The sequence below is a fragment of the Mesoplodon densirostris genome, chromosome 7 (assembly GCF_025265405.1).
Source record: "Mesoplodon densirostris isolate mMesDen1 chromosome 7, mMesDen1 primary haplotype, whole genome shotgun sequence".
Lineage (NCBI taxonomy): Eukaryota > Metazoa > Chordata > Mammalia > Artiodactyla > Ziphiidae > Mesoplodon > Mesoplodon densirostris.
In genome coordinates, this window is record NC_082667.1 from 7,975,073 (window position 1) to 7,998,083 (window position 23,011).

The 23,011-nt window shown below is 53.6% G+C and overlaps 1 protein-coding gene across 1 annotated transcript; it reads left to right on the forward strand.

Moving 5' to 3' along the window:
* The first annotated feature begins 12,766 nt into the window (after positions 1-12,766).
* Positions 12,767-22,740, forward strand: NAALADL1 (N-acetylated alpha-linked acidic dipeptidase like 1). Its single transcript, XM_060104791.1, is given in 19 exon segments — positions 12,767-12,966; positions 13,037-13,209; positions 13,292-13,413; positions 13,800-13,922; positions 15,995-16,278; positions 16,380-16,484; positions 17,190-17,275; positions 17,419-17,463; positions 17,466-17,537; positions 19,662-19,747; positions 19,831-19,894; positions 19,980-20,047; positions 20,296-20,387; positions 20,469-20,559; positions 21,534-21,615; positions 21,700-21,873; positions 21,949-22,036; positions 22,147-22,239; positions 22,554-22,740. Coding segments are annotated over 19 exon segments (2,235 nt in total).
* Positions 22,741-23,011: the final 271 nt, after the last annotated feature.

Below are 23,011 nucleotides of genomic sequence, written 5' to 3' on the forward strand. Positions count from 1 at the left end.
CCTGTGTGGTGTATTGGTACGTAGCACGTACAGACCACGCTCGCCTTCCCTGGTATTAACGCAGTGTAGACACTTGTCATGGGCAGCAGTTGTCTGTGCCCCTCTCCTTCACCCCCAAGGCCCTGGGCTTCTGCCCCCAGGGTCTCCTCCTCCCATCCATCCTCTCAGCTACGGCCCAAACAACCCACACAGACAAACACTCAAAGGCCTCCCATGCCTCTTTGTCACCCGGGGGGCCACAGCCCAGGCCTGCTCACCCTGGGAGTTAGAGGGAGCACCCCACGCCTGGACGCACCAAGCCTGTTGGCACCGTCCTGCCCAAACCATTCCCTCTTCTGACTTGCCCTTCTTCCTTCTCTGGCCAAGATACCGACTCGACTCGTAGATCAAGCAGCACCCCTCAGTGGAGTCTTTCTGGTGCTCCTAAGCCAAGTGGCTCCCTCCTCTCTTGGTCAAGGTTTTCTGTACAGGCCTCTGGATGGCACATGTCCTTGCCCTGTGGTCACCTGGGAGCCTGGGCCACCCCTTCATCCCTGGGGGCTTCTCCTGGGCAGAACCGGGTCACAATCATCTATCAGTGTGTTCTCAGGGCCCAGCCCGAGGCTTGTCTCACAGACAGTGGTTGGTCGACCAGTGTTTACTGGGGACCATTAACTTCAGAGTGGATTGTATTCTATCATGTTCATAAGTCATCGTTTACTTACCTTTTCTTATATTTGGGCCCTTTAGGCAGGTTCCAGTTTTTCTTCATGGTGTAAATTGGTTACAGTGGACCTCCATGTGAATTATTTTTATTTCCTTTGGAGTTGTCTCTTTAGGCCTAGTTTCCAAAGCAAAATTACCAGGGCAAGGGTCTGGCTAGTTTTGTAGACCTTGTACATTGCCGGCATCCCTTTGGGACAGATCAAACCCAGTGGCAGAGCTCCCTGCTTCCAAGAATCGGTCTACCCTGAGACACAGCGAGTCCCCAGGGTAACAGGCCCTCTGCGGGCACTGCCAGCCAATGAGATTCTGTTTACATCACATGCGCAGGACTGTGGTATTTCAGGCGCCATCTGGAAAGGTTCGATGTAATGCAGAGAGCACATGGCATAGAATTCCTGCCACAACCCACAGGCCTTTCCGAAGCCCAGGTGGAGCTCAGTGTAAAGAAAGACGCGTCTGAGGTCGCTATTTGTTCTCCAGTTGGATTGGCCTTCACCTTTTGGCCAGCAAGTGTACAAGATTCTGAAAAACTGGAGAGCGAAAAATGGTGACAATTCCATTTGTTGACTTAACGCTTTCTGTGACTTGGGGAGAAGCTGCTATTTCAAGCCTGCTTGGTGGGACATCTTACACCACCTCGTAGAGACAGAAGCATCCTCAGGCTCAGCCCAGCTCCAGCTCCACCACAGATCTAAGGGGGTCCCGGGGGAGGTGCCATCTTTGCTCAGCAGAGAAAAGAGTGGACCAGGTTCAGATTACCAAGGCGGGAGGGAATGAGAGGTGGGGAACAGTGTGGGTGAGAGCACGGTGGTGGGGACATCTGGGGTGGTGTTGGGAAGGGAAGCTCCTGGCCAAGTCTGAGCAGAGGCTTGTTCAAGGACGGTGGAAGAGTAGGTGGTGTCCTACTACCAAACAAGGGTGTCCATAGTTCAGGGTCTTGAATGCCACACTATTTGCTTCTCAATGCCCAACTGATAGATGATTTCTACAGCAAAAATGGGAGGAAGTCTCCACTTTCCTATAAGCTTCTATAGGATCCCTTTAAATGGTGCCATTCTATCCCCCACCCCCTACCCTGACACCTTGCACTTGCAGAAATTCATTTTACAAAATACTGTTAACATGTAGCTTTAGTAGGGTTGCCAGATAAGACACAGGACACCCCAGGGAATTCCCTGGTGGTCAAGTGGTTAGGACTGGACGCTTTCACTGCCAAGGGCCTGGGTTCAGTCCCTGGTCAGGGAAATAAGATCCCAAAAGCTGCATGGTGTGACAAAAAAAAAAAAAAAAAAAAAGAAAACACAACACAGAACACCCCAGTGAAATTTTAATTTCAGATGGAAAATAAACACTCTTTAAAGTGTAAGTATGGTCTGTGCAATGTTTGGGATATACTTATGCTTAAAAAATATGACTCACTATTTATTCTGAAATTCATATTTCACTGGGTGTCCTATTTTTACTTGCTAAATCTGGCAACCCAAACTTTGAGGGATCTGGTTTACTGGATAGAGCTGGTGGTGGAGGTTCTCGAGGCTGGAGGCCGCCCCAAGAAAACCAGGGGAGGCTGGAAAGGGGAGGCCAGCGGGATGGTGGGCATGGCTCACCAACCAAGTTTCCGTCTCCCTCAGTCTCACAGGGGTGGACAAAGAGCCCACTCCGAGCCCGAGGAGAAGCCGCTGCCACAGCCTGCTGGGGAGCAGAAGCCAGAAGACCCTCAGGTCTCCAGGGAGCAGGGCACAGAGGTGACTGGACCTCCCAAGGCAGAGGGCAGGGGTGGCAGGAGGGCTAGAGAAATTCTCCTCCTGCCTGGATGGAGATCTGAGCACCCAGCCATTGCGCTCCACCGTCTTGCTGTTGGGGTGGGAGGACCCCGGTTCTTGGGCTGCCAGCCTCATGCCACTTCAGTCACCAGGGCACCCTCTCTGCCAAAGCCACCTTCTTCAGATTCTTCAGAGCAGAAGCCGGGCCCACAACAGGAAGCCACCGTCACGTTCCTGTTTAAGCTCCTGAGCACAACAGAGCCCACCAAAGGCCCTGCAGAGTGAGGCCATGTGAACGTGTGTGAGGCTGCGGGGGGGAGGCGGGCACAGTGTACTGCTCCCTCGCCATCAGCATTCAGACCTGGGCCAGGACTCAGCCCGGGGCGGGGTTCAGGGGGTGTGGCCCAGACAGGACTGAAGAAGCCTGGGCCTCGGGCTTGGTTCCCCTCTCTGCCCACCCCACCCTCCCCAGCCTCCAGATTCTGGTCCAACTCTCATTATGCACCCACCCAGGGATTCGGAGATCCAGGAGTGCCAGTTCCTGGATAAGGAAGACTGGGGCCCCCAGCGGACCTCCAAGGAAATGAGCTGTTTGCAGAATGTTTGCATGAGGTGAGCTGGGAAGAGGCAGGTGGGGACAGGAGGGTGACAGGGCCTTCCCCGATGGAGGTCAGGGCCTGGAGCTTGACGGCTGTGGGTTGGCACCTTCACCTGGCCCTCTTCCTTCGCTTGCCTTCTCTCTGTTCTGCTCTGGGTGACCCCCTTGCTGGCCAATAGGTCCCTTCCCTCCCAAGCATCAGTGTTCTTGTATGTGAGCAGGGCCTGCCCCATGGGAGTGGGGGCCACAGCTCTTTCTGGTCAACGTGCCTACATGCCTGGTTAGTGGGCAGTCTATGAAGCTACCTGTAAGGGACAGCCATCTCTCTTTTTTGTTTTAATAGGTATTGGTTGGGTTTTTTTAAAATTAATTAATTAATTAATTAATATATTTATTTATTTATGACTGTGTTGGGTCTTCGTTGCTGAACGCGGGCTTTCTCTAGTTGTGGCGAGCAGGGGCTACTCTTTGTTGCAGAGCACAGGCTCTAGGCAAGTGGGCTTCAGTAGTTGCAGCACGCGGGCTCAGTAGTTGTGGCTCGTGGGCTCTAGAGCGCAGGCTCAGTAGTTGTGGCGCACGGGCTTAGTTGCTCCACAGCATGTGGGATCTTCCCGGACCAGGGATGGAACCTGTGTCCCCTGCATTGGCAGGCGGGTTCTTAACCACTGGACCACCAGGGAAGTCCCAGGACCGCCATCTTTAATTATCCAAGGACTTGAGGGGTAGTTTTGTCTGTGGAGAAGGAGGCTGTGGAGGGGTCTGTTCTCTGGATGTCTGGCTCTGGAGCTTAGGTCTGCAGAGTCCCATGGCCGCTTGCCTGTCAGTGGCAATGCCAGGGTCCAATCTTCACCTGGAGACAGAGGTCCTGGGGTGTGGGGAGTGTGACAGTCCTTTCCCCAGGGCTGCATGTGGCTCCCAGAGCCACGGATCTGAGTGGTCAGCGCTTTTATTCATACACAGCTGGCCTGCGCCCTCAGGCAGGGCTAGTTCCACACAGAGCCCTGCCACTGCCCCCACTGCTGCTCAGAGGGATGGGCAGCTAGCCCGAGGCTGCCTTAGAGGATTTCCAGCCTAGCATATGCGATGAAGCAGCCTGGTTTTCCCTTGCTAAAGAGGAAAAGCACAATTCGTCTTTGTCTGGGTCCCCTGCTGCAAGTCACATGGGGAGAACAATTCCCTCCCTTCCTGTAGCTTTGCCAGAGTGAGACGCGGCTCCTGGTGAAACCCTGGGCTCCTGGCTGTGCCAGGCCACGCAGCTCATGCAAGAGCTGTGTTTTGTGGGTGTGGGGCACTGCCTAGGACAAGAGTCTGGGGCTTGACGGGGGTCTCGCTTTCAACCCTAGGCTTCGGGAGTCTCTGAGCACTATCCAAGCAGACAACGTGGCGCTGGGGGAGAAGCTGCAAGACCTGGTTAGACCTCAGCCCAGGACCCCCTTCCTTTGCTGTGCCTCCTCCCTGCCTCCCAGCCCAGCTCCCGTGCAGGCACGTGGCAGGCAGTCCTGCCTGGCGTCAGCTACCCACCTCTGGCCCCTGCAACCCTTTGTTCCAGCCCAACTCCTTGTATGAGAGCCTGAAGGAGGAAGCAAAGGCCATCCTGAAGGGAGAGAAGGCCATCCTGGAGGAAGGGAAGGCCATCCAGGAGGGAGCCCAGGCCGCCCAAGACGGAGCGCTGTTCCAGGTACCCGGGCCTCCACTCACTCGTGGGTGGGGAGAGAGGACACATCTGCCTAGCATTGCTCACCTGGCTCCCCTTGCCTGCAGCAAGCCGGCTCCCAGAAGGCAGAACTGGTCATCCTGCGGCCTGACACTGCCCGTGACAATGGAAACCAATGTCAGCCCTAACCAGTCCCAAGGCTGGAGATAGGACATCTTGGGAAGCCATTCTGGCCGCTCCTCTCCAAGTCCCAGCAGTAAACGTTTCCGCAGCTGATCCATGGCTCCCCTGCCTGTCTTTGGGCCCTAAGCTGTCGCCCACCACCTCCCTCGGCCCTGAGCTGCCCCCACCCCCAGGAGGCTCCAGGTCTGGCTCTTATCAGCCTCAAGATCAATGCCCCTGTGATAAGCCCTGGGGTGGGACTGGAAGGGGGCCACACCCTCTCCTGAGGAGGACTGGAAGCCCCAGGTCTAACTCCAAAGGGCAGAAGACTAGGGAGGGGTGGGAAGAGCCACTTCCCACACTATGGCCTTGGATAAGTCTCTTCCTCTTTGTCACTCAAATCATGGGGGAGACGGTAGTGAGAGCTTCCCAAGGGCCCAACATGCAACATGCTTCAGGCCTGGAGGTGCTTCTGGAATTTGAATTCCCACTCCCACCTTCACCCAGGGCCTCCTGGGGCCTCCCTTGAGACCTGCTTCCCTTCACCAATGGGGCTCTCCCTGTCCTGGGTCATAGGTCCCACCCCCACCCCATCCATAGGCCTGAGTGTCCAGCTGTGGTCACTGTGCCCTGGCCATTGACAGGCCCTCAAGGCTTGCGCCCATCAGCCTTGCTGCCCTCAGACTCTGTCCAGCCCCAGGGAGGCTTTCTAAGCATCCCCTGATTACTGATGTAACGAGAGAGACAGAGAGACAGAGAGACAGAGACACACAGAGAATGTATAGGTAGAATATTCAAAAACTTAGAAATAATTCCCATACAACTAGACAAGGAATGTGCTTTAGATTTTTTTTTAACTCCCTAATGAGGGAGATGACAGAGCCAGCAAGATGACAAAGCCACTTTAAAGGAGGATACAAGAAAGTGGCGCACACACACACACACACACACACATACACATATATACACATATATATATGTGTGTATGTATATATATATATATATATATATATATATACACACATATATATATTCAAGGGGGAAAAAGGGAAGGAATCCTGAAATAAGATTGCTAAATCAGATACAAAATCAGTCAACATGCTATAGGGCAATTTTTTGCAAAGTCCCATCAACCCTAAGGGTGGTATTATTTACTGGGCAGAATCCTCTAATATGACACAGAAAGAACTGTGACCATCTTTCAGCCCTATACCCACTACAAGGGGGACACTAGCCAATAGGATGGAAATCCAGGCTTGTGGCCCCTTGCCAGACCTGGTTTGACTTATAACAGACCCGTGGGACCTTGCCCAGGCCAAAAGCTGATGACACACTTGATTAGTGAAGGTTTGATTTGGTCACAGCTTTAGGCTGAGCTGAGCTCTCCTCCTCTCCCAAGACCCTACCCTCCCCTGGATGGCTCCAGGGCTCCCAGGCATCTCCCTGATTGGTTCTTGACCAGTGGCCTAGCCAACCAGTGACCCAGCTGTATAGCCATCTTGCTATTTTTCTGAAGGGAATCATCTGATACTGAGATTGAGGGGGATAGCTGGACCAACAGCTAAATGATTAAATCAATGTAAGCACTTAAGGGCTTCTATCACCGAGATACAGTCATCAGCATTGTCCCATTTGATAGGTGGCAGGTTTTTTAAAATTTATTTTATTGAAGTATAGTTGTTTTACAATGCTATGTTAATTTCTATACAGCAAAGTGATTCAGTTATACATATATATATTCTTTTTCATACTCTTTTCCATATGGTTTATTACAGGAGATATATATATATATATATTTTCTCTAGACTGCCTCTTTTATAAATATTGGATTAGGGCAGGTGAGAATCGTAAATATTTAAAAAATAAAGTAGAAGCCAGAGAAATGTTAAAGCTGCCACCATGTAGCACCAGCGGCCAATTCTTGCACTTTTCTTCCCTGTCTCAGTAATACCCTCTACAGAAGACATACATAATTGGAACAGCTCTGTCTTCCCTATGAAGTCTCTGCTGGCACCAGGTTATAACCTGGACAGTGGGGAGTGTCTGCCTTAGGCTGGTTTTATCACAGGATATTGAATATAGTTCTTGTGCTATAGAGCAGGACGTTGTTGTTTATCCATTCTATATACTCCCAATCCATCCCCTCTCCACCTGCCCCCCCACCCTTGGCAAGATAGGCGGCAGTTTTGATAAGCAAAGGAACTTACATACAAGGCTTGTCTTGGGCTCCAAAAGACGAGTAGATCCCTGCGTCCGCCTGCCAGAATCCCAAAAATTTATATAGAGGCTTTAACTGGGATTGGTCAGGTATTCAGTCCAGATGGTCTCAACACCACCTTACTCTCTCAAGGCTGCATCCTTAAAACAGCTCCTAGTGTGGGAACTGTGGGGCAGAGCGGACATTCTGAAGACAGGGGATGGGCGAGGAGCCCCCAGTTGCCCTGGTCCAGCTCACGGGTCAACTGGCGGTCATGTCCTCTCAATGACCTCCTCCAACAGTCTATAATTAATATACTTCATGTAAATTCATATGAGTTGAATCTTCATATAAATGGAATTTTACAATATATTATCTTTTGTGTCGGGCTTCATTTGCTCATCTTTACGTTTGTGAGATTCATCCATGTTGCTACAGGTGAGAGTATGTAAATGTAGTTTGTTCTTTTATTGCTGTATAAATAATCCACAATTTTTTTTTTTTTAAAAAGAGTTTTTTCTGAAAGCCTCCAGCATCTCAGCCTGGGAAAGCAAGCACATGTGGCGACATCCATGCTGCTTGGCTGCAGGAAATGGAGATGGTTACAGAGCCCCCTCCCCAGTTATGTCTAAACCACAGAAGTGCTGACAGATGTCCCAAATGCATCCTGGCCACAGCCCAGCAGCCCAGGGCCCCGGCATTGCCCCGAGCTCAGTCCTTACAACCACTCCTGTTGATGCCACGTCCCTGCAATTCTGCAGCCCAGTCAGGAAGCCCTTCTCAAGGGGAAGTCCCAAGGCAAAGCTGTGTGGGCCCCAGGGCATTACCAGGTATTTTAATTCACACACAGACACACATTTCCCCCAGAACTACTAGTCAAAGCAGGCTACTGGGTTCGTCACAAGCTGTGCCCAGATCTTCCAGCCTCTATGCCATCAAGGCGCTGGGGCCAGGTTGGCAAATCAGCCTCTTGTGTCCGCATGGTCCCATCTCTCTTCTGAAGCCAACCTCCAGTGGATCTACCCAAACCTCCGACTGGCTTCGGAGGCCCAGTGGAAGTGGGTTGGGGTACCTCTAGAGGCTCCCAGCAGGCTCCCCACCCAGCCTAAATGTCCTGCTATTCCTGCCCAAGAAGGTGGCCCCTATCCTGCACCTGGCAGCGTCGCCCTCCATCCAGGGGAATCATCCTTCAGAAAGATCCTGCGCTAGAGGTCTGTTAAATCCCACAGCCCCTGTGCTATGCAGGCTCCTACCCATGGCTGGCTCAGCAATCCTGTTAAGGCTTGTTCTGATGGGGTCTGTTTCCCAGGAGTTCTGTGCCCACCTTTTGTATCCCTTGTGGTTGCCCTGGACACACCTTAAATATCAGACAGCTGTACGAATGCCCAGGGTGGAGGAACTGAGCTCATTTGGGTCAGTTTTTCATCCATTCGACAAGTATTTGTTGAGTGCCTCCTACGTGCCAGGCACTGCTCTTGGTTCTGGAGATTCAGCGATGAATAAAACAGAGATCCAGGCCCCAGTAGAACTTACCTTCTAGGAGGGGAGATAAGAAATAATTAATGTCAGATAGTGATAGATGCAATGGAGAAAAATGAAGCTGGAGACGGAGAGGAAGCCTGAGGGAGGAGAAGGAACACAATTTAGAGAAAGTGGCACTCGTGCAGAAGTGACATTTGAGCAGAGATGTGGAGGACCTGAAGGAGGGGCCACAGTGGAATTTACAGTCAGGAGATCGCCTGGGAAATGGGTGTAGCTAGAGAAGCGATCCAAGGACGCTTGATCAGCTGTGACCAGCGCTGCTGCCGGGTCAAGTAAGAAGAGAAGACAGGACTGACCACTGGATCCAGCAACATGGAGCAAAGTGGATGTTTTCAAGAGTAATTTTGGTGGAGTAAAGCCTGAATGGAGTGGCCTCTAGAAAGAACGGGAGGGCTTACCTGGTGGCACAGTGGTTAAGAATCCGCCTGCCAATGCAGGGGACACGGGTTCAAGCCCTGGTCTGGGAAGCTCCCACACGCCGCGGAGCAACAAAGCCCGTGTGCCACAACTACTGAGCCTGCACTCTAGAGCCCACGAGCCACAGCTACTGAAGCCCGTGCGCCTAGAGCCCGTGCTCTGCAACAATAGAAGCCACTGCAGTGAGGAGCCTGTGCACCACAACAAAGAATAGCCCCCGCTCGCCACAACTAGAGAAAGCCCACGCGCAGCAATGAAGACCCAACGCAGCCAAAAATAAATACATTAAAAAAAAAAAAAAAAGAACAGGAGGAGAGGATCTGGAGACCAGCATGGTCCACTCTTCTGAGGAGTTTTATCATAAAAGGGGACAGAAAAATGGGACGGTTACTAAAGAAGCAAGTGGAACTGAGAGATTTTTTAAAAAGATAGTGTTAAACACCATAAACAGGGGCTTTAGGTGGATGGAAGTGATCCATTAAAGGCAGGGAGACTTGTGGGGCCACGTCCTTGAGCAGCGAGGGGGTGGGCTCTGCACAGGGGAGAAGCTGCCTTGGACAGGGGTGTGGATCACACATCACGGTGATGTTCCCTCTGATTCTCTCAGTGAGGTAGGAAGCACGGTCATCAGCTGAGCGTGAGGGTGGAGGAGAATGTGTTGGAGGCTTGAGAAGAGAGGAGGGGATGTGCAACCGCCATCTAGGAGTGAGGGTGGGAGCGTGGACCAGGGAAGGACGGTAGGACTGCCGGGCCGTACTGAGGGCCTGTTCGAGGTCTAGGATCCTAAACTTAAAGCGAGATGAGTGAGGTCATCTGACTCCACAGGCATATTCAGGGTCAAGGGTGCAGGTTCAGAGTAGGTGGAGGGGCAGATGTAACCAGGTCGGGGGTTTTCCAGTGAATGCAACCAAAACAGAGAGGATCAAGGGGGTGGAGAGGGTTTGCAAGGGACTGAGGCTGGGCCAGGAGGGAGGATAGCACACGTGGGAGGTGAGGGAGAGTGGAAAGGAGTTAGCACCGATGGACTGGCTGTCCTGGAGGGATAGAAGAACTCTCCAAGTCCGAGTGATGGAGGGAGCGAGGTGGGAAGATAAAAAGGAAATCAAATGCATTAGCTCCTTGAAGGGATTTCCGTCAACACTCACAGTCCAAAATGTTCAGGGAAAGGCCATACTATCTTCCCAGCCAAGAAGGGGAAAAAAGATTGATCGAGTCATTGTCTGGTGCCTACGGCAGCATAGCCATCAGCTGATTCCAACAGCCTGAGCCGGAGTTCTCCAGTGTCACCCACTCATGTCACACGCTCTTGTCCAGATGGCATGTCTGTGGCTTCACATGCTCCTTCCAGGAGAGGGTGGGGCCGGACCATGGAGATGCTGCCCCATGGAGTCATCACCACGTCTGTTCCTCAGCTTATCAGCAGACCTTGGTGTCTGGCTGGCTGCCTGGTGGTGGCTGTCCTCCTGTGCCCTCACAAGGAATGTGTGTGCTCCCCACACTGATGGCCTTCTGATAAGATTATATCCTGGGTGCTGATAATCAGCTCTCCAGGGACTGTGGCTTTCTGGTGCACCTTCCTGAAGTCCCTGATCACACTATACCCTACCCCATGTCCCGCCACGCTAACACGCTAACCCTCCCAACCAGCACAAGGGAAAGTGGGTACGGTGGTGCAGATGAATGGTGCTGTAAGCAGTAGGAAGGGGGCTGCTCTGAGAGGGTGTTGTGAAATCACACACACACACACACACACGTGCACACACAAAGTCTACCATACCCAGCCCCCCCAGATTTCCAGGAATCTTTGGGCCAATGAATGGGTTGCAGCCTGGGGACATCCCTGGTGGTCCAGTGGTTAAGAATCCGCTTTCCAGTGCAGGGGATGTGGGTTCTATCCCTGGTTGGGGAACTAAGAGCCCACATTCTGAGGGGGAACTAAGCCCGCATGCCGCAACTACTGAGCCCGCGAACTCTGGAGCCCACGCGCCACAACTAGAGAGCCCACGTGCCGCAACTGGAGAAGCCCATGCATCGCAACTAGGACCCAGTGTACCCAAATAAATAAATATTTAAACAACAAACAAACAAAAAAACCAATGGGTTGCAGCCTGGCTGGGCAGAATCCCAAGGCAGGATAGGCCATGGCAGGTGGAAGGAGTCACACTTGAGTCGCAGGGACCTTCCCAGCCCTGCCTGGCTGTCTATGAGGTCGGAAAGAGGCTCATACCGAGTACTTGGTGGCTCCCTCTCCCTCTCAGCCTTTATACATGCCAGGCCATCTGTAAGGATGGCCTGCCCCTTGCCTTCTCTGCATGCTGAATGCCTTCTCATCCTTGGAAGATTCCCCTCAAGTGTTCCCTTCTGGACAGAATTTGTCATTCTCTCCACTGGGGGCATGTTGGTCCTCCCTCTATAGGGGCGCTTACCACATGGTTGAACCCAAAGCCTATCTGACTCCCCTGCTAGACTTGAGTTCCTGGGCACCTTGGCTTCCCCAGGGCCTGGCATGGATGTGGCATAGGGTTGAAAAAATGAAAGATGCTTGCAGGTATGAGTGAAGGAGTGAATAAATGAATGGATGGATGAATGAATGGATGGATGGATTCCTGGTAGGGTCAGGGGATGGAGATCAGCTTGTCAGGAAAGTGTGCTTCTCCGGCTCTGTCCTCTAGAACAGTCTTCCTTTCTTTTTTTCTTTAATTTAATTTACTTTTTGGCTGCGTTGTGTCTTTGTGGCTGCATGCTGGCTTTCTCTAGTTGCAGCGAGTGGTGGCTACTCTTCGTTGCGGTGCGCGGGCTTCTCATTGCGGTGGCTTCTCCTGTTGCAGAGCACGGGCTCTAGGCACACGGGCTTCAGTAGTGGGGGTTCGCAAGCTTAGTTGCTCTGCAGCATGTGGCACCTTCCTGCACCAGGGCTCGAACCCGTGTCCCCTGCGTTGGCAGGCAGACTCTTAACTACTGCGCCACCAGGGAAGTCCCCAGTCTCTTTTTCTAAGAGTCCCACTTTCTCCCATAAACTGGGACCCCTGCAGGATAGTGACAGAGAATTCTTCTGAGTCCCTCTTCTTCCCTTAGCTCTAGGCTTAGCATTTTAAGGGGTCAGAGACAGAGGCAGGAGTGGCTAAAATGTACTGAGTTCCTACTATGGGCCCAACACCACGCTAGACATTTTTACAGATGTGGCCTTGTTTAATGAAAACAGCACCACAGTTTTGTGAAATAGGTTCTATTATCCCATTTTACAGCTAAGAAAACAGGCTCAGAGAAGCTAAGTGAATTGCCTAAGGTCACACAACTTAAGTCTAGCAAAGGATGGGATTTGAACTTAAAACCCAGTCAAGTAGCCAGGGCTGGATGTGCTGGAGATGGAATGACACCAAGGAAACAGAGGCAGGGATGGTGGGCAGCAGGCCCAGCCCGCTCTGGAGACAGGGGCTGAGCTCTAGTCCTACCCTGGCCTCTCCTATTGGAAGAACGTGGGTGAAACTTTGTCCCTCTCCAAGCCTCAGCGTCCACGTGTGGATTTGATGCCCCTTGGAGGTCTCTTCCAAGTGAATGTTGCAGAAATCGAGCTGGATGTGAAGAGCTCCTGGCCCTTCCTGCAAGACACACCCTTACTTTCCCTGCCAGCTAGTGGCCAAAGGGCAGGGCCACCTATTAGGTAATGGTTAACTGGACCCGACACCCCATCTATAAGGAGCCATACCAGCTGGCCAAGACTCCACAGGATGCAGTGCGTGAAGGTGCTTGGAAGTGTGCTGGGGGCCGCTGCCCTCTTGGGGCTGGGGATCATCCTGGGCCACTTTGTCATCCCCAAGGGGACTGACCTGCCAGCCCCCAGTACCTCAGCCTCCCAGGACCTGGACCTGGAGATCCTTGAGGCTGTCATGGGACAGCTCGATGCCAACAGGATCCGGGAGAACCTTAGGTGAGAGGCCTGCCCATGTGCCCCTCCTGTTTGCCAGAGGCTCCTCCCTGACCCTGGGCCCACCCTGCAGAGAACTCTCCAAGGAGCCGCACCTGGCCACCAGCCCCCGGGATGAAGCGCTGGTGCAGCTGCTACTGCGGCGCTGGCAGGACCCGGAGTCGGGCCTGGACTCAGCCGGGACCTCTGAGTACGAAGTGCTGCTGTCCTTCCCCAGCCAGGAGCAGCCCAACCGTGTGGATGTTGGTGAGGTCCTGCTCTGGCCTGGGGAGGCCGGTGGGCCAGGGGAGCTGCCGGGCCCAGCCCGGACACTGCCCTCTCTCCACAGTGGGTCCTGCTGGGGACACCCTCTTCTCCTCCCAACGAAGTGAAGAGAACCTGACTGGGGAGCAGGGGGACCCCAATGTCGTGCCACCATATGCTGCCTATGCTCCCCCCGGAACCCCACAGGTGGGCCTGGGACATCCCCTCCCCACTGCCATGGCCCAGCTCCCACTGGCTTCTACCCCAGCTGCTCCCATCCTGACCCACAGGCAGTTGAAGAAAAGTGCCTCAACTGGGGCTCAGCCCCACCCAGAATTTACTTGCTTCCACACTCCACTACGACTCCTTTTGCCCATCACTTAGTCATTCAACAAACACTAATGGGCCCGGCTCAAAGCCAGGCCTGATACAGGTTACCTGGACACAGAGCAAACCAGATGTGACTTTGTCTTGGGGAGCTTATAAGCTCTAGGCGAGGTTGGGGGACAGAATCTAAATCCTTCATCCTGCCACTCAGCCTTTCCCCTTCTTTCCTGGGCCTGGCTCTAAGGGTCACCTTCTCTGGGGAACAGGGCCTCCTCATCTATGCCAACCGGGGCTCGGAAGAAGACTTCATGGAGCTATACCATCAGGGCATCAAACTCCAAGATAGCATCGTCCTGACCCACTATGGGGGTGTAGGGCGCGGGGCTAAGGTAAGCAGCAGGCCCCAGTGCAAGGGGCTGGGTGGGGAGGGGGGCTGGCAGTGGACGGGAGGATGTGCGGGGAAGGGGATACAGCAGGGCTGAGGGGTAGGCCAAGCCCTGGGCTCGGGGCAGGAGAGGGTGAAGGACTCCTTCCACCCACCAATGGCCTGCTTTGGCACTCTGCCCAGCCAGGCTCTAGCCCATTGATTGGCCCAAAGAACACTTAGGTGCTGTGTGACCTTGGATATCTCCCCTAACCTCCCTGAGCCTTGGGAAATAAAGGAATTGGGCACATTTTTCAGCTTTGGTATATTCTGGAAGTCTAAGTCCTCCTGTGACGTAGTTCTTCTGAACATTCGACTTAAATCCCTCATGTTGTCCCCTCCTCCACAACTTGCTTCTTTTCAACACAAATTTTTTTTTTTTCCCCCCGGTACACGGGCCTCTCACTGCTGTGGCCCGTCCCGTTGCGGAGCACAGGCTCCGGATGCGCAGGCTCAGCAGCCATGGCTCACGGGCCCAGCCGCTCCGCGGCATGTGGGATCTTCCCGGCCCGGGGCATGAACCCATGTCCCCTGCATCGCAGGCGGACTCTCAACCACTGCGCCACCAGGGAAGCCCTCAACACAAAATTTTGACTGAGGGTTATATGTCTGTGTTTTCTTAAATGTTTACTTACTAATTTATTTTAAATATAAAAAGGTATAGAGTGGGAGCAGGGACTAGGGAGTTAGTCTTTAGTGGGTCCAGAGTTTCAAATCCGCAAAATGAAGAGAGTTCTGGAGGTGAATGGAGATGATGGTAGCACAATAATAGGAATATACTTCATGCCTCTGAACTGTACGCTTGAAAATGGTTAAGACAGTAAATTTCATGTTATGTGTACTTTATCACAATTTAAAAAGAAGTAAAATAAATAAATAAATAAATAAATAAAAGAAGTGCCCATGATAAGAGCTGGGGGTAAAAAAATGGAAAGAAAAGAGAAGAAAAGAACGGCGAACAGGCGTGGTGGAATTATACAGATTATGAAACTTCCAGTTTAAAAAAAAAGTATAGAGTGAAAAAGTTTTCTCATAATGCCATCCTCCAAAAAGGTAGCTTGTTTGTTTATTTATGGGATATGTATCCAGAGTTTCTTTGGGAAGAAGAACATATGAAGATATATTCTTACTTCCTTCTCCTTTTATATAAAAGTAGCATACAAATACTGTTCTGAGCTATGCTTTTTTCACCTTAATACATCCTGGAGATCATTCTCAATTGGTACATAAACTCTGTCCTTGATCTTTTTTTTTTTTGTTTTTAATGTACTGTTTTGTTTTTACTGTCCTAAAATGTATGTAGCATATATTTTACCAGTTTACCAGGTTAACCATTTTTAAAATGTACAATGCAATGGCATTAAGGATCTTCACAATATTGTGCAACCGTCATTACTATCCATTTCCAGAATGCTTTCATGGTTCCAGATGAGACTCTGTATCCATCAAACACTAACTCCCTCATTCTCCCTCTGCAGCCCCTGGTAACCTCTATTTGACTTTCTGTCTCTATGAATTTGCCTCATCTAGGTACCTCACATAAGAGGAATCATGTGATATTTGTCCTTTTGTGTCTGGATTATTTCACTTAGCGTAATGTTTTCAAAGTTCATTGATGTATCAGAACTTCACTCCTTTTTAAGACTGAGTAATATTCCTTTGCATGTTATATACTAGGTTTTCCTTATCCATTCATCAGTGATGGACAGTTGGGTTGTTTCCACCTTTTGGCTACTATGAACAGTGCTTATATGAACATGGGTTTAGGAGCACATCCTCCTTCTTTTATACAGCTGCATTGTACTCCACTGTAGGGCACCTCCGTTTATTTAAGGACCCCATTGATGAGCCATTGCCTAGGCTCAACAGTCTTTTGCTGTCTCAAGCAGCACTGCAACAAATGACTTGTGTAAGTATCATCTTGCCAGTGGGAAGACAGATCTGTCCTGGCTTCCACAGTGAGGCAGGGAGGAAGAGGAACAAGATGTGCCCCCCTATTGCTCCTCCCCTAAACACAGCCTCCTCTGCCTTCTGCAGGCTGTGAATGCTGCCAAGTATGGGGTGGCTGGGATGCTGGTGTACACGGACCCTGGAGATATCAACGACGGGAAAAGCTTGCCGAACGAGACCTTCCCGCACTCCTGGGGCCTTCCTCCCTCGGGGGTGGAATGAGGCTCCTACTTTGAGTATTTTGGGGACCCCCTGACTCCTTACCTTCCAGCCAACCCCTCCTCCTTCCGCCTGGACTCTGACAATGCCTTTGGATTTCCCCCAATTCCTACTCAGCCCATTGGCTTCAAGGATGCAGAAGTCCTTCTCTGGTGAGCTTTTGCCCTGGAGTCTCCTTCCCACTCTCCAGTGGCCCCCAAACTTCAACCCCCGCACCCATATTTGCTCTGATGGGCCTCCCCCTCCTCCCCAGCAACCTGCAGGGAACCTCAGCCCCGGCTGCCTGGCAGGGAGCCCTGGGCTGTGACTACAAGCTGGGGCCCGGCTTCCGTTCTGATGGTATCTTCCCAGCAGGCAGGTGAGATGGGGCCCCCTCCTCCCCCAGCGGTCCCCTTCTCTTCCCTTGTTATGCTTCCTTGACCCTGGTTTCCTCAGTGCTCACTTCAAGTCCTGGCCTTTCCCTTTCTCCTGTCTCCCAACCCCTCCCTGATTCCAGAATATCTGTCTTGCCTTTGGGGAAGCCTGTGAAACAGCTGCGTGCCTCACAAGGCCCTGTGGGGTCCCCCCCACCTCATCTTGGACCTCCATTCTCCAGCCGCCCCCTCTCTTGAACACACCCAGCTCCTTCCCACATCAGGGCCTCTGCACTTGCTGTTCCTGCTGATGGGAACATCCTTCCCCACGCTCTGGCGTTCCTGGCCTGCACTAACCTCCCCACCTGCCACCAGGTACCTTGTCAGTGTCCTCCCAAGCCCCTTCACTGCCTACAGTTGTTCACTTCCTTGGGGTCTGCCTCCCTCAGGAGAGGGAGGCCCCACGAGGGTGGGGTCCATGTCTGTCTCAGTCATCGCCCGGAGCCTGGCACACTGCCGGCATACACTAGGTATCCAATAAGTGAGTGAGTACGAAGGAGAATTGGAATCAGAAGAGCTGGGCTCTAGCCTCGCTGTCTCTCCCGGTATTTCCGGGCAAGTGACTTTGCCAGGTGCCTTTCCTGCTCTGGGCCTCAGTTTCTCCTACTTTGATGGAGGGGAAGACTCCTAACACCCCTATGCTCCCCCAGCCAGGTGAACATGAGTGTCTACAACCGCCTGGAGCTGCGGAACTCCTCCAACGTCCTGGGGATCATCCGTGGGGCCGTGGAGCCTGGTGAGCGCCGCCTCACTGCTCCCTGCGCCCCCAGGACCCGGCCCTGCTCTGAGCGCCCCTGACCACGCCCCCTCTGCCCAGCCTGGCTGCCCCGCCCACCCTCGCTCCTCCTCTTGGGTGTCTGACTCTGCTCCTCCCGCCAGACCGCTATGTGCTGTATGGAAACCACCGGGACAGCTGGGTTCACGGGCCGTGGACCCCAGCAGTGGCACTGCTGTCCTCCTGGAGCTCTCCCGCGTTCTGGGGACTCTGCTGAAGAAGGGTGAGTGGATCCTGCTCCCCTGGTCCAGGGACTCTCTCCCCAGGAGGTCTCCTCCAGCCCAGTTCTCCCTGAGATTTTGGGCGTCCTGTCCCCCCTCCTCTCTCTCATTCTCCAGTGCCCACTTGGGCGAAGCTTGAGGGCCCTGGGGGCAGACATGCATGGACACCAGCCCTGGTCTCGCTCGAGTAGCCCAGTGTGGTACAGGGAACTTGTGCAATACCTTCTGAGGGTTTCCTGGGCCTCTCCAATGAAGCGAGGCCAGATGTGGCCTCGAGCGAGGCAGTGCCCAGGCTCTGCCCTCAGGGAGTCTCAGCCCAGTTGAGGCAGGGGTGATGGACAATCATCAACTCAACAAATATGTCCCCCATGACTACTATGTGCCAGGCCAGTTCTAGGCACTGGACATCCCCCAGTGAACACCAGAGTTCATGCTGTAATGACAACTGTGAAACGTGCTATAAGGAAAAATATCTACCAGGCTTTCCAGATGCAAGCCAGAGCTCAGGGAGGCGGCAGTTCTGGGAGCGGTAGGGGTGGAGATCCAGGTGGAGGGCACAGCATGTGGGAAGGAGCAGCTGGACCAGGTGGCAGAGCTGTATATTTCCTAAAAATAAGGACATTTTCTTTCATAACCACAGTGCAATGCTCAGAATCCGGAAATTAACAATTTTGCCAATTGTTCTGAAAACTTTTATTTGTTTTTAAATGGGCAAAGTACTTTATTTTATTTTACTTCTTTGGCTGCATTGGGTCTTCATTGCCGCGCGCGGGCTTTCTCTAGTTGCGACGAGTGGGGGCTACTCTTTGTGGCAGTGTGTGGGCTTCTCATTGCGGTGGCTTCTCTTTGTTGCGGAGCACGGACTCTAGGCACGTGGGCTTCAGTAGTTGTGGCTCACGGGCTCTAGAGCGCAGGCTCCGTAGTTGTGGCGCACGGGCTTAGTTGCTCTGCAGCATGTGGGATCCTCCCAGACCCGGGCTCCAACCCGTGTCCCCTGCACTGGCAGGCGGATTCTTAACCACTGCGCCACCAGGGAAGTCCCTATACTTAAAAATTTGGGTTCAAAACAAAAAGATGAGGAATGATCAAAGGGGACTGAGTTGCATCCAGAGATGGGAGCATAACCAGGAGCCCATAGTGCTGTGGAGGGGGAGGGGGAGTCTGAAGGCGGTGAGGGGGCAAGCAAGGACCTCGGAGGCTTCCGGGAGGTGGCTGAGGCCTGTGGCAAGAACAGCAAGGGCACAGAGACTCGAGATGGAAGCCAGGCTTCAGGAGGCTATGAGAAGCAATGTGGGGCATTGGTTAAACCCCTGGACTCTGGAGCCAGGCCTTGGATTTGAACCCTGGCTCTGCTGCCTGCCAGCTGTGTAATCCTGGCAAGTCATTAAACTTCTCCATGGCTCAGTTTCCTCAGTGGAGACAGTCATAGTCTGTCCCTCACGACGTGTTGTAAGGATTAGCTCAATGTGGGTAACGCTCTAAGGAGAATGTGAATGTATCATCGCCAAGTGAAGACGATTAGGGGAGAGTTTTGCACAGGATGCATGGAGGAGAGAGTTGGGGGACCTCTAATCAGCATAGCCAGAGAGAAGAAGGGGATAGGGCATTCTGGCAGAAGGGACCATCTGCTGGAGGGAGATCAGTGTTGGCGACAATGTTGGGGGGTGTCACAGAAGCAGAGGGGCGCTGGTAAAAGGAGGATGGAGGGCTTCCCTGGTGGCGCAGTGGTTGAGAGTCCGCCTGCCGATTCAGGGGACGCGGGTTCGTGCCCCGGTCCGGGAGGATCCCACGTGCCGCGGAGCGGTTGGGCCCGTGAGCCATGGCCGCTGAGCCAGCGCGTCCGGAGCCTGTGCTCCGCAATGGGAGAGGCCACAGAGGCCCGCGTGCCACAAAAAAAAAAAAAAAAAGAAAGAAAGAAAGAAAAGAAAAGAAAAAAAGAAAGAAAGAAAAAAAAAGGAGGATGGAGCCTCAGGGAAGGCTTGGCCAGGGAGGTGCCAGGACCTACCTCCAGTCGCCTGTGCCCCGCCCGTTCCAGCCCTCCCTCCTCTCCACATCCCCAACCTTCCCCTTAAGCCACCCCAGGATCCGAGGGATCTTGCCCTCCAGCCCTTTATCCCCCTCCCCAGGCACGTGGCGTCCCCGAAGATCAATCGTGTTTGCGAGCTGGGGGGCAGAGGAGTTTGGGCTCATCGGCTCCACAGGATTCACGGAGGTGAGCAAGCCCCGCAGCTCGCCGCTCGAGGGGGCTTCCGGGGCAGGGCAGCGCGGGGCTGACGGACTCCCACCCTCCTGCAGGAGTTCTTCAGCAAGCTGCAGGAGTGCACCGTAGCCTACATCAACGTGGACATCTCGGTGTTTGGTATGAGGGGCGGCTGGGCTTACTCGGGGAGGAGGGAAACGAAAGGGCGGGGCCCGAATAGAGTCTTTCTCGGATCTCCTCACAGCCAATGCCACCCTGAGGGCGCAGGGGACGCCCCCGGTCCAAAGCGTCATCTTCTCTGCAACCAAACAGGTGGAAATGGGAGGGTCTGGGAGCTGGGCTGGGAAGAGGACGGGCGGGGCGGGGCTACACGGGGTAGGCGGAGCTGGAGCTGGTACTTATTAGAAGGGCTGGGGGTGGGACTGAGGCTGCGGGGTGGGCCTTGTAGGACCCGCAGGACTGTGCGTGGGCTGGAAACTCGGGTGGGCAGAGCGGAGGACCAGCCTGGTCGTTGGGCCTGGGGAGGGGCCAGCCCCGAGACTAGATCCCCCTCCGCTCAGATCCCCGCACCAGGCCCCAGCAGTCTCAGCATCTATGACAACTGGATCCGATATTCCAACCGTAGCAGCCCGGTGTACGGCCTGGTCCCCAGGTGAGCCCAGGGCCGGGATGGGGACTCCGGGCTGGTGAGCTGGCCCAGCGCCTTGCAGCCTCACCATCTTCCTTCCCGCAGCCTGGGCACTCTGGGTGCGGGCAGCGACTACGCACCCTTCATTCACTTCCTGGGCATCTCCTCCATGGACATCGCCTACACCTATGACCGGGTAAGCGGACACCCCTCCGTCCCCCAGCCCGGTTCCTTGCTCCACCAGCCCCTCCTCTCCTTCGGGCCGCTCCAGTGCAAACTGAATCCGGCTCCATCACTCAGTAGCTGTGCTTCCTCAGCCAAGTTTCTTTACCTCTCTTGAGCATGTTCACCCTCATCTATGTAATTTTATCAAATTTAAGATACAACTGGGCTTCCCTGGTGGCGCAGTGGTTGGGAGTCCGCCTGCCGATGCAGGGGACACGGGTTCGTGCCCCGGTCCGGGAGGATCCCACATGCCGCGGAGCGGCTGGGCCTGTGCGCCATGGCCGCTGGGCCTGCGTGTCCGGAGCCTGTGCTCCTCAGTGGGAGAGGCCACGACAGTGAGAGGCTGGTGTACCGCAAAAAAAAAAAAAAAAAAAAAAAAAAAAAAAGAGATACAACTGAATATAAGATGCACTGTTATGATATGCACTACTCAGGAGGGAAAAAAGCACTGTCAACTAGTTGCAGGATGACACTGACTGTAAGAAGCATCCTGATTCCAGAGATCTTAAAATGTTTATCTCAGACTAGATTAAATAACAGTATAAACCAGGGGTGGTCTGAGGGTAAAATGAGATAAGGGATGCAGACTGCCCAAACTGTCTCCCTGTTTGATGCTCCAAAAGGCCCTTTCTCCCCTCCATGGCTACACCACTCTTGAGTGGTGGAGTTGGGATTTGAATCCTCTTGTCTGACTGCAAACCCCAGGTTCTCCTCCTTCATGTGAAACGGGAAACTGGCACCTGACCCAGCTTTGCCACTTATTAGCTGTGTGATGTCAGGAAGATTACTTAACCTCTCTGTGCCTGCTTCCACCTCTGTAAAATAGGAATTCTAGAACCTTCCTCACAGGTGTGGTGACAATTGAATTGAAATAATGTCTCTACATTGTACACTTCCTTCCACTTCCCATCCCAAGCTTGTCACCTCTGGGTCTTGTTCCCCCAGAGCAAGACCTCAGCCCGGATCTACCCTACCTACCACACAGCCTTTGACACCTTTGATTATGTGGACAAGTTTGTGGACCCTGGTGAGGACAAGGGCAAGGGGCATCCTGAGGCTGGAGGAGGATGGGCTGAAGACTGAGCCCTGGCCTTGTTGCACTTCCTGCAAGGGTTCAGCAGCCATCAGGCCGTGGCCCAGACCGTGGGCAGTGTGCTTCTCCGGCTCAGTGACAGCCTATTCCTGCCTCTTAATGTCAGTGACTACAGCGATACCCTCCACAGCCTCCTGCAGGCTGCCCAGAAGGACCTTGGTGGCCTGTTGGAGCAGCACAACATCAGCCTGGGTACGGAGCCCCCCCAACACTGAGGCATGGGGAGCTCTGCACCCCCAGGGCTAAGATGCTGGCTGTTCCCCACAGGACCTCTGGTGACCGCAGTGGAGAAGTTTGAGGAGGCAGCCTCGGTGTTGGGCCAACACACATCAGCACTGCAGACGGGCACCCCTGAGTGAGCAAGGGCTGCAAGCAGGTGTCTGGGAGGGCGGCATCCAGGGCAGGATGCAGGCTGGCAGCTGGGCTGCTGGCTGTAGGGTGACCAGAGGGCCCTGTCACCTCCAGCGCCCTGCAGGTGCGGATGCTCAATGACCAGCTGATGCTCTTGGAACGGACTTTCCTGAATTCGCGAGCCTTCCCAGAGGAACGCTACTACAGGTGAGCCTATCCTGAAGCTCTTGGGAGGCGCAGTGAGATGAGGCTGGGCAATGGGCACCCGCCAGAGGGACGAAAATGTCAGTTTTGCTGGCCTTTAGAGAACAACCCAGTCCCTTGAGACAGTTGGGGAGTCAGGCTCAAAGGATGGGAGGCAAATCGGTGAAGGTCACCCTGGGACTAGAACCTACATCTTTTCCCACCACCAGTGGAGAGGGGCTTTTGTGCCTAGCTGTATACAGGAGCTGTTCCAAGCTCAAGCTCCCCTCTCTCCTGGCCCCTGAATGGTCCTGATCCTCCCCCATTTCTCCTGTCAGCCATGTGCTCTGGGCACCCCGCACCGGCTCTGTAGCCACATTCCCGGGCCTGTCCAATGCCTGCTCCAAGGCCATGAACACAGGCCCCGGATCTGCAGCCTGGGCTGAGGTGCAGAGGCAGCTCAGCATCCTGGTGGTGGCCCTGGAGGGCGCAGCAGCCACCCTGAGGCCTGTGGCTGACCTCTGACCCTAGCCCTCATGCTTCAGCTCCCATCCCCACCCTTTATCCTAACCCTCTCCCACTCCAGTTTTCTTTGAGTGCGTCCCCGTCTCTCCTGACGCTAGGAAAGGGCACGACCCCAGGACCCTCTCGAACTTCTGAGGCAACAGCTCAGGGCCCCACCAGTGCGGACACTTGAAGGGAGTGACAAGCCCCAGATGAAACTTTCCCTCTTCCTGGCTCTTGGTTGGCAGAGGGTGAACAGGAGATAGGGATGGTGGGGATGGCAAAACCACCA